This window comes from Canis aureus, chromosome 24, assembly GCF_053574225.1.
Source record: "Canis aureus isolate CA01 chromosome 24, VMU_Caureus_v.1.0, whole genome shotgun sequence".
NCBI classification, from domain to species: domain Eukaryota; kingdom Metazoa; phylum Chordata; class Mammalia; order Carnivora; family Canidae; genus Canis; species Canis aureus.
The window spans coordinates 30019354-30034932 of NC_135634.1; the positions used below are offsets into that span (position 1 = coordinate 30019354).

The window sequence follows — 15579 nt, forward strand, 5'->3', positions numbered from 1 at the left end:
CAATTTGTCAGGAGATCAATAAGAGTTACCCTATAGCATGGATAGAACTGAAGGGCATTATGCTGAGTGAAGTAAGTCAATCGGAGAAGGACAAACATTATGTGATTTCATTCATTCGGGGAATATAAAAAATAGTGAAAGAGATTAAAGGGGAAAGGAGAGAAAATCAGTGGGAAATAGTAGAGAGGGTGACAAACCATGAGAGCCTCCTAACTCTGGGAAACAAACAAAGGGTAGTAGAAGGGGAGTTAGGTGGGGGGATGGGGTGACTGGGTGATGGGCACTGAGGGGGGCACTTGACAGGATGAGCACTGGGTGTTATACTATATGTTGACAAATTGAACTCCAATAAAAAAATATACAAAAAAAAAAAAAAAGAAGAAGAAGAAGAGTTATCCCTATCCCATACTTCTGTGAACAGAAGTAATAGTATACAGGATATGTTGGGGTTTCTTTTTTTAAGGCTTTTTTTTTTTTAAGATTTTATTTACTTATTCCTGAGAGACAGAGAGAGAGAGAGAGAGAGAGAGAGAGGCAGAGGGAGAAAGAGGCTCCATGCAGGGAGCCTGATGTGGGACTTGATCCCTGGTCTCCAGGATCAGGCCCTGGGCCAAAGGCAGGCTCTAAACTGCTGAGCTACCCAGGGATCCCTGGATATTTTGGTTTTACAGAATCTGGAGATACATGCTCAGCACTATGGAAATTTTAAGAGGAATACTGACAACTGGAGTATTTTGGAAGAGAACTAGGGTCTGACAGGAAGTCCTGGAAAATTGGAAAATAGGACACAAACTAAAAAATTGGACATGTTTTGTTTTTTAAAAAATTTTATTTATTTGAGAGAGTGTGTACCAGGATGAGTTGGGGGAAGGGCAAAGGGAGAAGGTAAAGTAGACTCCCTGCTGAGCACGGATCCCAAAGCAGAGCTTGATCTGACCCTGAGATCATGACCTAAGCTGAAGGCAGACGCTCAAGTGCCTGAGACCCCCATGAGCCCTGATAATTGGACATGTTTTGCCTATGGAAAAGATTTGGAGGAAACAGAATACCTTTTCTCAAATGTCTAGAAAATAATCCTGTGAAAGAATTATTGTATATCTACAGTACCAATATATGTTATTATAAATGAAAAATGTTAGTAATATTAGGATATAAAATATGAAACCTAGTTAAAAAATAGCAGTATAATATGTTAAGTAGTCTAGGAGATGATGTAAGAAAATTACATGCAATCAGGTACTAATGACAAAATAGAGAACAAATTATTTAGTTTTATTAAAAATTTCCAATTTATAACCAAAATATACAACCACTACATTTAAAATCAGTTTATACACTCACAGTTAAAGTGCTAAGTAAAAACATTTACAAAAACTGACATCAGTCTACTGTAAACAAAATAAATCTACAAGAGCAGAGTGCAAAGCACATCCAGCTAATGTAAAAGTACAGTTCATGCTCTAATCAAGTGCACTTGCCCTATACATATCTCAACAACAGTAACTTTCCCACTCACTCGGAAATGAATGAACAATTTTAAACACATAAAAAAGAAACATGAAGAACTAATGCCACAAAATACAAGTCTTTAGCATAAACACTTTCTAACTAGATGCTTATATGATAAAAGCAAGATTAAGATTTTAGAATTGTAGAATCACCTTCTAAATTTAATTCAAAATACGGTTTGAAAACTAAATTGCCAAGTGCTAGGTGTTTAAGAATAATAGTTTTTTTTTAAATAATGAAAAAAGGAATATCGTTTCTACCTTTGTATCTCTTGAAAAGAGGAGAAGGTGGTGGTCATGTTGATAACATAAACTGAGGAAAGATAGTTCTATACCAAATGAGCAGAGATGGAAGATAGTTAGGCTTAGCTGGACAGCAGGAAAACTGAGACTGAAATACAAAGTCTTAAAAGAGTGTTTGTGACCGATATCTAAAATGCTCCTGACATATTTCTTGAACTGAAAAACAGAGGATCAGCAAGGCCCTGACTTCAATGACCAATAGATACAAATGACTAGCTCCCTCTTCAAGGTCACTCAAAATATACAGCACTTTCAGACATCACATAGGTTCAGTGAAAGAGAGATTCCCAAATTAGGTTACTTAATGGTATTTCTCACCTCAGGAGTCCCACCAACACTAATTATTTCCATTTTTATTTTAAAGCTTAATATTCTAATTGATAGTAATTTGTGCTAATAGCATTGTGTTTGTCTTTAATGCAGATTTATATTTAAGAAGGATAAAAGGGGGATAGTCACTAACACTTGAATGTGAATTAAAGAAAATTTCTATCTTCTTAACCCTTGAAGATAGATTATACTTCAGGAGTATTGATAAGGAAGACTGGGGAGAGAAGGCAGGTAGGAAGGTCTTGAGGAATGTAGCATTTGAGGAATAGGCCAGATGGCACAAGGTTCAGGGTATCACCTAGAAAGAAGTGTACCAAGTAATTATTGAAAGACCCAAGTCAAGTCTCTCCACCATAAAAGTATACCTAAATTGAGACACCTAATTAATATGAAGTGCTCTAGGTCAGTCTTGTTGTCTAATCTGTTGCCCTCATTATTCATAACAGTATTATTTATATGAGGAAATATATGTGAGCTTAGAACAATCCAATTTACAATCTCTTAGATAATAGCTCTTCTAAAATTCTGGATTTTCTGTGTAGGAGCTTCATATTTTTTACATGCATTTTTAAACTCATATACTGTTATTCTTAGAACCTGAAACATAGGTACAAAGAAAATCTTTACATGGCATTGTAAGGCAAATCTGTTGACTCTGTAACATTGTAGTATTCATTATTTTAGAATGCCTACCAAGAAGGTAAAATTCTATGGCTCACAAAATTTGAGTCTATACTACAAATTGTGTGTATGTGTGGATACTTATTTTGCCTCTAAATATTTATAGACTAATCATCTGATATATGATGATATCCTAGGTTATTAAAGTTTTAATGTAACTTACGTATTCCCAAAAGGTATTTGTTCAATTACAAAGATTATTTTGTTTAAATATTCTTAAAACTAAGCAATTTAACTACAAAATGGAGAATTTTCCTGATAGACCTGTGGTTATCTATGGTTTGAATCTCCTTCATAAAGCCACTGGTAGGTTGATAAGAAGAGTTGGAATAAGGAGTCAATATATTTATTCTAAAAGATATTTTTTCTGCTTGTTTCTTGAATATGTATTATGAAATTGGAAACACCATTTTTGGCAAAACTGGCAATTTCGCAGAGTTCAGAATAATACTATCCAATTATGATGATACAGTATAATCTCTTTAAACTATTCTTTCTGAGAATCAGGCCATCTACAAAGGATTATCTGCTGAGATGACCACAATAACCTAATATACACTAAGACAAAACAAAGGCTCACAGACATACACAAAAGCTCACATTAAATAAATGTAAGCTTCAGGTATCACATATACAGAAAGTAAAACAACTCATAACTATTATTAATTGTAACATATATTTATATAAACAATCCCCTAAATTCAATATCAGCTTAAAATACAGCAAGTCAGTATTTTCTAAATTAAACGATTTTTAAATTAGAAGAAACAGTTTCCATAGCTCTTTCAAATAAAAATAAGACAATTTAATAACTTTTGAGTGTCAAATGAACTTTTCTTTTTGGGGCTGGGGAAAAGCAATAGTGGTGGTAGTATCTTTATAATACCAAAGTAAATGTTTAAACTGCAGTCACTCCTTCACATATGCAATACTTTGAAACTTCAATGAAAAAATATAACTCTCAAAAATAAAATTTGGCATTTGAAAACAAAAGCAGAAAAGTTGAAGTTGGTGCTGAAGACATGTGAAATGGAATAATTCTAGAGAAGCTGATTTTTTAAAAAAGATAAATGATAAAGAATTCAGATTTACTCTGATAACTCACAGCAAAGGTAGAAATAGCACCTGATGACGAGGACTTCCAGACTAATATTTTCAAGTGAGACTCCTTTTTATGATTAAAAAAATAATTTTAAATTCACATATAAAGAAAATACAGTATCTTCAAGTACATATTCACCTCAGTTCAATGTAAAGAACTTCTGTGTTGATTTTATTTCAGAAATACAGAATTATTTCCTATTTCTGCTGACAAGAGTAGTGTAGGGAAAAATGATCTGAGGCAGGGTAAGGGAGTAAAGGAAGACAACTATAAGTGTTGTTTTCAAAACTGAGGAGGGGAGTAGTAGTCAGAGAAATAGAAAAATGGTCAATGGATAAATACAAATTAAATCACACTAGGATTATCTGCTTTATCTTACAAATTATCCCATTATCAAAACCCAGAAAATCTTCAATGAAATGTCTGGACCTCAGATTCAAGTTTAATAAATGTAATAACGAAACATGCAGAGCCAAAGAACTGAAAATAAAGGTTTGTTTCTTCTTTACAAGCAATCAAAATAATATTGTAACATAGCTATGCCTGAATGAGAGAAGCTGATCATCTAATTTAATTTCTGGAAGCCAGGAAAGTTGCCTGATACAGTGAACTGACCAAAGACAGGAATCAAGTATAACCAAAGAAATCACACCAGAAACCAGTACATCTTCCTACATCAACTTTCCATTATTCTTCTCAACCCATCAGACACTGAACCCAATACCTAGATTATAAACCTACAGGTCAATGTGTTCAACAAATTGATATGAACTAATGCAGACAATTAGAGAAAGGCAATCATCTTTAAAAGTAACAGGAACCTCTTTGGCCTAGTTCTCAGAGAACACAAATCTACAAGAGAACTCTGCTGAGAGATTGTACTAATGGAATCTCTAGATTTTATTAGATAGTCAAGAAGGTTTTATGAAAACATCTTCTGTGTAACCAGAAAAAAAAGAAACACATTTATCTCTAATATATTAAAGCGGGAACTGCTTATGGCAATCTGGCAACTATACTTATTCAATGAATCTAAGAACATTTTAAGAATAATTATTGAATAGAAAAATTTCAATCTACTCCTCTGAAATTATTTTTACATTTTATAATTATTTTAATGTAGGTAAAACCTAAAAGCTTTTTAATTAGCTATACGGGCCAACACTATCACTGCTTTGTTTGCTAATTTTATTGTGAATATTTTTTGTTTAAAATTTGGCTACCTAGCTATATTTGTATTTAAGAGAACAGAGACCACAGAATTTTATATCATTTTTCTCCTGTATGTCAGTTTTAAGGTGCTTATGTTGGTGCTTTAGGAGACTCTTCCTATGGGGAAAAAAAGGTCATGTCAATTATTTGTAACCTTTCTTTCATTTTCATTTCCTTAAACTTTTATTATCTGTAATATAATTTCCTCCTTAAAATTACTCAAAATCATAACTGGAAAACAAAGTTAACATATCTGAATCCTACAATTTAAGCATAGATTGCATTAACAGTACAGGCTGACCTAGTAAATATAGTTCATGGGAAGAATAACAAGAATAAAAGTAGGCCTAAATAGTGATTACAAAATGGTCAAGGGACAACCAAATTACAGGCAAGTGGAATTTGAGACACTACCTAATCTAATACCCTTGTTTTTTTCATTTTCAGATCAGAAAACCTGAGGTCCTAAAAGGTAAAACTTTAAAGTTACAAAGCTCTTTGAAAACAGAGGCAATACTAGAAATCAGGCTTCCTGATACAAAATTCTGTGGTACTTAAAAAATAACATAATGCATTTTTACTAAGCATTAGGGAAAGAAATCTGCCAATTCAGAAAACAGAAATTATGAAGCTCTAAAGCTTTTTCTTTTAAGCCAATAAGCACAACACAATTAAAGTAATATTTGCAAGTTAGCAATATAAACAAACTGACTTATATAACAAAAACCCGAGGGCTGCTACAGCAAAAACAATAATAATAAAGTAGTTCACCTATCATCAGGAAATACGACAAAATAACAAGCTTAGAAATATCACTGTCTTATAAATACTGAAGTTACTAGTAAATGGTAATCATCAAAATAATGGAACACTGGATCTTCAAATTCTGAATTATTACAAAGTAAAAACTTATTTATCAGGAAAAACTGGTGACAGTAGTCAATAAAATTAGAATAAATTAAGAGCAATGCTAGCGTACCAATGAAAATCTCCAAGAAAGGACACAATAGATTTCTTGAGATAAATGATTATTAAAAAAAAAATCTGAAGGGAACTATTCTTTAATGCATTTAAATAGACTGAACTACTCTCTTTTGTAGGAAGTAATGTATTGGTATGGGATTTGACTAAAATATAAGTGATGCTTTACTTTCTTTTATCTTTATGGCAAAAAAATTTTATTTTCTAATTAGAGATCACAGAATAGAAACCATGCTCATTAACTTATTATATTAAATCTCTGCAAATCAACCAAATAGGAATGTTTAAGAAATGGCTGATTTTAGGTAGAGTATAACATTTTCTTTCCTAGAAGATTTTGGATCCTGGGAGAAAACTATAATCCTATATCAATTTGACTATTAAAGAAGTATAGGATTAAAATTAAATTAGAAAAAATCCCAGAAGACTTCAAACAATTAAATGAAGGATAAGGGTTGCTTAGTCCTCCTATTCCTTTCCCTCTCGTATCACTGGAACAAAGAAGGAAGAGAAGTAAATTATGAAGAGAGGTCAATGTAATTATTTTCATATAAAATAGAAATGACATAATAATGTATAAAGGTGGCTACTGGGAAACATGAATTGAATGTAAACACTTCTTCTTATTTTAATCAGTTGTAAAATGGCATAAAAGAAGTTTAAAAGAGTCATTAATTCCTTTGTAAATCTAGGTTCCATAAAATACTTTTTTGTGTGTTGATGTGTGGAAAAGAATGGAGAACTCCTTATTTTATGTAGGTTAAAAATTATATATACAAACATACAATTAAGATAATGTTACAGCTTAAAATCTAAAGGTCTGCCATGATTAATATCAAGCTACAGTTACTACCTTTTTAAAACTTTTTCTTTATCAGAATTAAGCACATGAAAGTTCTCAAAGAAAAAAAAGTTATAGGGCCTATACTCCTTTATATTTTTATGTCTTTCTTTTTTTAACAATTTTATTTATTATTTATTCGTAAGAGACACAGAGAGAGAGGTAGAGACACAGGCAGAGGGAGAAGCAGGTTCCTCCCAGGGAGCCTGATGTGGGACTCAATTCCAGGACCCTGGGATCATGCCCTGAGCCAAAGACAGATGCTCAATCACTGAGCCACCCAGGCATCCCTCCTCTATATTTTTCTTATGTTTCAATGAAATCAAGCTAATGTTTTTATATAATTCCATGTCAAAAGAAAAATATAATGGAGATCCCCAAATTTCTGTTGAGAGTGAACTACAAATTTAACTGTATAATATTTGAGAGTATACTCTGGTATACATATATTAAAGAGCTAACACAGTTTAAGGGCATAGCTACTCTTTTTAAAAGGTTAATTGGATTGTTGATTTAAAGATTATACCAAATAAATACTGGTCTAATGGCCTATTTTGTTGTTGTTGCTAAATACTACTAAAGACCATAACTTTGTTTTCTATAACCTCCAAATTCTAACAAAAACTAATAATATCCATAGAGCAATTTACAGGATACAGAGCACAATAATACATGTTGTCTCATTTGATCCTTATGACCAAAGTCCAGTGAGATAGGTTTTGGGACCAAAAATTACCTTATCCTCATTCTATACTGAATAAATGGAGACTAAATGACTTGTCCTCACATCATAATTATGGGTCTTTGAATTCCAAGCCTAACAGAATTTCACTGCACTTGATGTAAGTCATCCAAGTGATAATACATAAATGTATCTTTGGCATGTCAAAAGCAGTATAAATATTATCATAATGAAATTTTGGTATGTTATTGTTTTCTAAGCTCTGGTCAATGATCCACTAAAAAATTTTTTAAGTAGTTCCTTTTATATCACAGGGATATAGCCTCAAGCAAGATAGTTACAATTTGTTATACCCAGCTCTTATCACAAACTAATGAAGTAGGACAAAATGTAGTATATTTTTCTAATTTAAAGAGATTCTTAGAATTTTCACATATCTGCTCTAAGAAGCAGAAAAAGAAAATCATTCTTGATACAGGTTTGTTTGAATATTCACTTACCCAACTAGTATACAAAGATCTAACTTCACTCAACAAGCACGTAAATACTTCTAAGAATTGCTCTTCACCTTTTAAGTTAATATAAAGTATTGGTACAAGTTTGTGTATATATTTCTTGTGCAAGTTACATATTTATTACTTGCCACATGTTATTCTGATAGAGACATTATTTCACTCAATTTACATTTACATCCTTCAAATTCGTTTTAGGTGAGATTCTCACTATTAAGGCTAAAGAGGGAGTTTTATGACATGAGTAGTTCATATATAAATATTTATTGAAAAAAATATATTTATTGAAAGACCTACAATGTACTAAGCTCTGTGCTAGCTGTTACTAATCAATTGTTCCTTGAAACCAATTATTGTTTTGAGTTTATATTACCCTTTGCTTTGATTATTGAATAAAGTAAATTAAACAGTATTGGTGAAATCGAAGTACTTTTTGAAAGCCTCTTGATTATATATTAACATTTTAGAGACAACTATTATTTTCTCAGTTGTCAGCTGAACAAATACTAAACATTATCACATGCCAATCAAAACACAAATTAAAGTTAAACATATGGTAAGAAAGCTGTCTCAACTTGTTCAAGTTGGTTTAAGAGAACTGAGACTTTGCAATTACTGGTTTGACATAGATAACAGTTTCTTTAAAAAAATTAATTTAAACATCAGTTTGATAAATAATGTGACCCAAACTACATATTGTTATTTAAAACAATTCATTGATGATATTAAGTAAATTTTGTGGAGCAAAATTAAGATACTGAGAGTAACTGAAAGGTCAACATAGCATTTATATATATTACAACAGCGAGTTTAATAAAGAACTTGTAATGAATATATAAAAAACAGCACAAAGTTAAGATTTTCACAGGGATGTGCACATAACTGTCTACACTTGGCCTACTTGTACAAGAAAATCAATTAACATTTTGGCAATTGATAATATAATGCAGATGGTAACGGATGACAACATCTTTGAGCTCAAACTGGTACCTTCTATTTTAACTTCTTATTTTTGTTTCTGAATGTTTGTTTTGTTCCTCTCATGCTGTTCTCAGGAGAGATTCTCAGAAAAAAGCCTATGAATTACTGAGTTATTATATAAATGAGTTGTAAGTTTGGCCTTCAGAGGAAAGGTTTACTTACTAATTGTCAGTTATGAGGGAATTCAGACCCTGCTTATCCAGTACTAACTCCAGTTAGTTCCAAGGACAAAGACAATGAAGACAGAGGAAAAAGAAAAATACTTTGGGGCTAACTGTTCAAATATGTTCTATAAAGAGTTAATCATAAACATAAGATATATGTACTTTGAAAAATATGATATACAAATCATCAGAAAACTTTGCAACACCCAATTTCTTAGTATTTTTCAAAAGAAAAGAAAAAAGTACACATGAATTAAACACATGTCAAGGAATGTACTATAGTAGCCTTCAAACAAATCTCTTAAATCCTTAATAATCTTAATCCCTTATATTTCACAATGCTTTACAGTTTTCAAAGAGCTTTCATATGATTTTTCATTTGACTCCCATTCAACAACTTTGTGAGGTAGGTACTTATCTTCTATCTTCATTTATAAACAAGGGAACTGAGGCTCAGAGAAGTTTACTTTATAAAGGTCAAAAATTGGCATATGGGAAAGCCAGGCCTCTCTAGAGTCTAGAATATTTTTCAAAGTGTGATTCTTGTATTACCTGCATTAAGAATCACCTGTAGTATTCTTACAACTACATACTTTAAAAGTCCTACCATCTTTGACTTACTGAGTAAGAATCTTTAAGAGTGGTGCCCTAAATTCCACATTTTATAATGGACAATAAAGTGAAGAACAATTGCCATATCAGGTAATGATATAAAAGCACAACATTGAGTCCAGCTAGATATTTATGTGATATAATATGATGCCATCAGCTCATTATCAGGGGGCAAGTTAGTTTGAAACAGCCTGCATCTTGATTACAGATTAGAACCACCTAGAAAGCTTTAAAAAGAAAAAAAAAAAAACAAATCTCCTCTGAATGAGAGGAAGGTGTTGAACATTAGAGGTTCCCCAAGTAATTCTTATCTGTAGGCAGGACTGAGGACCACTTATTTAAATATGCTATTCTATAAAACACATCCAGCATTTTCCATAATTTTTCTTTCCCTTATGATCAATTTCATGCCTAATAAAGTTGATAGTTTTTACTGTAAATTATTTAAAGATTACATGAGAAAATGTCAAACATTTTTGAATTGATATTGGTAAGACTAAAAGATACTTTACAGCAAGACTAATCATGCTTCATTTAGTTACAATGATTTTTCAAATATCTCAAATTAATCACCACTTTGGACTTAGGTTATATATATTTCAACTGTAAAAAAAAAAAAGATCTAGAATCTGAAACAAGAATGTGGGGCAAAAAGCTATAGCCTCATGGCTACTGGGAAATGCGAATACAAACAATCAAGTCACTAATAGGAGGGGCCTGGGTACCAAGATCTGGCGGCTTTGGCAAGATCACATCTCACTGTAGAAAAATACAAACAATGAATATAGAGAAAACATTTTGCCATTTGTAATTGTAGTTCCCACAAAAAAGCTTATAATGTATGATGCTAATCTAATTACATGCCTCCATGGAACAGATCTGAACATGGTGTTCTCTGAGAATTAATACTACTACATGGGAAAAGATGGCTACAAATTAAACTTCTTCACCATGCATATGGTTAAGTTATAAAAACACAGCCAGTAAAAGTAATATTTACAAAAGTAGTAAAGACAGCACAATTATAGAGAAAAAAAATGTCCATCTCTGCTTTTATTCCACTGCTAATCCTAATCCTGTATGTCTCTGGATGAAGATTATTTTGATAGGATTTTTTTGAAGAGCCTTCAATGGACTATTCAGATTCTTCTGTTGATCTTATATCTTATTAGCTAAAATACCCTTGCTGATTTATCAAATTCTCCTACAGTTTAAAAACATAGTTCTTTTTCAACTTAGTAGAAAGAAAACTACAAAGTCCAACTATTCATCTGAGAAATAAACCTTGCATAGAAAATTTCCTTAATTCTGAAATTTTGTTTTTTTGATACAACTACCAGAATGTTATCTCACAGCTAGTTGATATCATATGAAAGTTCACTACAAAGCAGTCACCACATGTTTAGGGTTTTTCTAAATATAAAGATAAGTGGGTTTATAAAAATGCTTACCAGACAAATAATTATCTTTTCACAACCTAGAAATAAGAATTATTTATGTGATGATATAATTATTAGCATTTTTGATGCCTTGATGTTCCAAATTTGATGCAATATAAAAAGCATAAATTTATTTTTCCAGTGGACACAATCTGTACCTGACTGAAAGCATGATAACAGTGAGTTACAGCAATCAGTCATGCAAAGGCAAAGAATAAAATCTGCTTTTTAAACAGCACAGGTTTTCCACCTTCAGACAAGTTAAGCACTGGTTCCATCTTCTTCAATAACTCGATTCATGCTAGTACCATGTGTGATGTGAGTCATGGGATTACTACTGAGGTCTCTGATGCTGCTATGTCGTGACTGTTCATTGAGCCGATGAGAACTACTGTGCCTGGAGTGATCCGTCAGTCGTGACATGCTGCCATGAGGTAGTCTCTCTTCCATTCCTCTGTAACTGCAGGGAGTGTACCTAACATACAAGAGTTTATTTTGAAGCAGGTAACACAACACACGAGACAATAAAACTAAGAATTGTCATGAAAATGCCTCATTAAGTAAAATGATTAGGAAACCAACAAGTTACTACCAACTTATGATTTACAGTAATTTCAGAAAGTAGATTTATTCACATGGTTGACCAGAAAGGGAGAAACCCATCTCATCCAATTCAGAATTAAGGTCTTATTCCTTGCAAAGGGACAGAAGCTAAGATTAAACAGAGTTGGCTGATAAACAGCTATGTGTGAAGTATGGATACTTTGCTCATTCAAATGAATTTTGGGTTGTGGGGTGGGTTCTGGCAGAGGAGAACAATATTAGAAGAAATACAGCATTGTCCCTGGAAGTCTATAAGGCTGGTTATAATCAGTAGTACAACATACTCAAATTTTAGTGAAAGACTAGGGTTGAAAGAGGGAGCATATGAAATTAGAGGAGAAATTAGTGTATTTCTAAAAAAAAAAAAGTGAATGAATTAGCAAGCAATGATGACAGTATGTGCTGACAGCTTCTTTCTAGATAGTCCAGTTAACAGCTAACCAACTACCTACCTGTAAATGTCTTGATTATTTTTCATTAGGGCTTGAGGCTGTGAAGATGCTATTTCATAGAAGCTACATCTACTTAAGTATTCTAGTAACATCCTCAAAACATTTGTACCCTATATTCCAGATAAAGCAAATTCTTTTTTTTAAGATCTTTTATTTATTTATTCATGAGAAACACAGAGAGAGAGCAGAGACATAGGCAGAGGGAGAAGCAGGCTCCTCACAGGGAGCCTGATGCGGTAGGGACTCGATCCCCAGACCGGGATCACACCCTGAGCCGAAGGCAGACGCCCAACCGCTGAGGCACCCAGGTGTTCTGCAAATTCTCTAGGTGTAGCCCAAGACTCAGCCTTTGAGAAGTAGAATGTATGTGAACTGGGCTGCAATGCTTATTGCAGGCAGGCAGTCTTCTCTCCATCATTGTGCTTATCTTGAAACGCAACAGTGGGAGCATCAAAGATAAGAAAACATACATTTGTATACACCTCTTTGTAAAAAAGTATTTAATTTAGGATAATCAAGCTCAAAGAAAATGTAACTGAATCTAATTTATACCTTTGACTAACATATATATCTTATTTCTAAAATTAAAAAGGATTTTTTAAAATTAAAAAGCAGGTCATTCCTTTTTAAAATAGTCATCAGGGATACCTGGGTGGCACAGGTGGTTAAGCATCTGACTTTTGGTTTAGGCTCAGGTCATCATTTCAGGGTTGTGAGATCAGCCCTTTGTGGGGCTCCATGCTGGATTCTCTCTCTCTCTCTCTCTCCCTCCCCCTCTGCCCCTTCCCCCACCCCGCCCCCCTGCTCACATGTATACTTGTTCTCTAAACAAATACTTTTTAAAAAATTCATCAAAAGAATGAATCATTAGGAGCTGAAGACCTATTGGCTGTCAAAAATCATTCATCATGTTTTCACAAAAATTACAATCATGACTCAATATGAATCATTTATAAAATTTAAGATTTTATTATTTATTTATTAAGATCTAGATCAGTTTTTAAAAATGTTTTATTTATTTATTCATGAGAGACAGAGAAAGAGAGGCAGGGATACAGGCTGAGGGAGGAGTAGGCTCCACACAGGAAGCCTGATGTGGGCCTGATCTCCGACCCCAGGATCACACCCTGAGCCAAAGGCAGACACTCAACCGCTGAGCCTCCCAGGTCTCCCAATTTAAAGATTTTAAAGACTTATTCAGACACTACTGAGGTGATCTAGTTTTATAGAAGTGCTTGTCAAATAATGTTTTTGTCAGATCACAAGAGTTTAGATTGAGGAGTCCTGGGGTGCCTGGGTGGCTCAGTGGGGTAGGCATCCGCCTTCAGCTCAGGTCATGATCCTGAGGTATTGGGATGCAGCCATTAGGTTATAGGCTCCCTGCTCAGCAGAGAGTCTGCTTCGCCATCTCCCTCTGCCCTTCCTCCCAGCTCATGAATCTCTCTCTCTCAAATAAATAAATATTTTCTCAAGAAGTTGAGTTCTTTTATTTCTATTTATTTTTATTAAAAGATTTATCCATTCATTTTAGAGAGAAAGAATGAGAGAGCACATGAGTGGGAGGGGGTGCAGAGGGAGAGAAGCAGACTCTCCACTGAGTGCAGAGCCCCCATGGGGTTGATCCCACCAACCGGAGATAATGACTTGAGCCAAAATCAGAAGTTGGAAGCCCAATCGCTGGAGCCACTTAGGCACCCCTATTTTTTATTTTTTTTAAGATTTTATTTTTAAGTAAGCTCTACATCCAGTGTGAGACTTGAACTTCCCACCCTGAGACCAAGAGTTGCATGCTCCACCAAGTAAGCCAGCAGGGTGCCCCAGAAGTCCTTTTAAAATGATAAAAGAGGGGATCCCTGGGTGGCGCAGCGGTTTGGCGCCTGCTTTTGGCCCAGGGCGCGATCCTGGAGACCCGGGATCGAATCCCACGTCAGGCTCCCAGTGCATGGAGCCTGCTTCTCCCTCTGCCTATGTCTCTGCCTCTCTCTCTCTGTGTGTGACTATCATAAATAAAAAAAAATTAAAAAATAAAATAAAATAAAATAAAATGATAAAAGAGGGATCCCTGGGTGGCGCAGCGGTTTGGCGCCTGCCTTTGGCCCAGGGCGCGATCCTGGAGACCCGGGATCGAATCCCACATCAGGCTCCTGGTGCATGGAGCCTGCTTCTCCCTCTGCCTGTGTCTCTGCCTCTCTCTCTCTCTCTGTGACTATCATAAATAAATAAAAATTAAAAAAAAAATAAAATAAAATGATAAAAGAAAGCATGTCTTTTGTTTCCAGTTTGAATAAAGCAAACAAGAAAATTTAAGAATGAAAAAATGCATTTTAAATATTTAAAAAATCTTTTATGTTAAGTGGGTAAAAGTATTTAATTCTTTTCTATTAAAAGATATTTCACATTCAGGACAAATAGTTTTAAATTTGATTTGTATATTTTGGTAAAATTACACTGTTTGCAAATGAAAATATTTCAGAATGAGCTTGTTATTCTAACTAATAATTACTATTCTGCATCATAATTCTTGTCCTAAAGTAAGTGAAAGATTTTTCCAAATATAATTTGCCAGGTAATTTTGAGATCTTAAACCTCTCAAATGACTTCATAAGTATCTATTTAAAATGAATATGGCAAATGGAAAAAAAGCAAAGTATGATACAGTTTAATGAATGATATCAAAGTAATTTAAAAATAAAAACAAATCATTATTTAAAAATATGAATTGGGTATTTTCTAAAATAAAACCTAAATCTTTGGGTCTAACAAATAAGACTCAAAAATATATTTTCCATAGAAAAAATTACTATGCTGAGTTCTTATGTTTATTTATTTAAGTGAAATATTAAGGTTATCCACAAAATTCTAGAATATGAACAACCTGCCAAGGATAATTAGGAATCAACTACACAGAAAAATAAATTTAATTATAGCATTTAATCTCAATCGTATATATGGGAATTATCAGATTTATTTATCTTTTGCCAGTCATTTAAACCACTGTCACTGGGGTGCTTGAGTGGTACAACTGGCTAAGCGTCCAACTCTTGGTTTCAGCTCAGGTCATGATCTCAGAGTTATGAGATCCAGCCCTGCCTCAGGCTCCACACTCAGCATGGACTCTGCTCTCTGCTTAAGTCTCTCTAGCTCTCTCTCCCTCTGTCCTTCCTTCCCCTCTCCTT

The 15579-nt window shown here is 33.6% G+C and overlaps 1 protein-coding gene across 8 annotated transcripts in view; it reads right to left on the bottom strand.

The window, feature by feature from the left end:
• FZD3 (frizzled class receptor 3) overlaps positions 1 to 15579 on the bottom strand; it is a 106663-nt gene that overhangs the window by 2397 nt on the left and 88687 nt on the right. For 6 of the 8 annotated variants that reach the window (XM_077868700.1, XM_077868696.1, XM_077868697.1 and 3 more), the window contains one exon: positions 1252 to 11823. The exons of 1 other annotated variant lie outside the window; for it this stretch is intronic. In XM_077868700.1, the coding sequence (XP_077724826.1) occupies positions 11610 to 11823 (214 nt within the window). In that variant the 3' untranslated portion in view covers positions 1252 to 11609. Of the gene's footprint in view, positions 1 to 1251; positions 11824 to 12674; positions 12831 to 15579 lie in introns of those variants that run through there. One more of the 8 variants, XM_077868704.1, reaches the window with a different exon arrangement.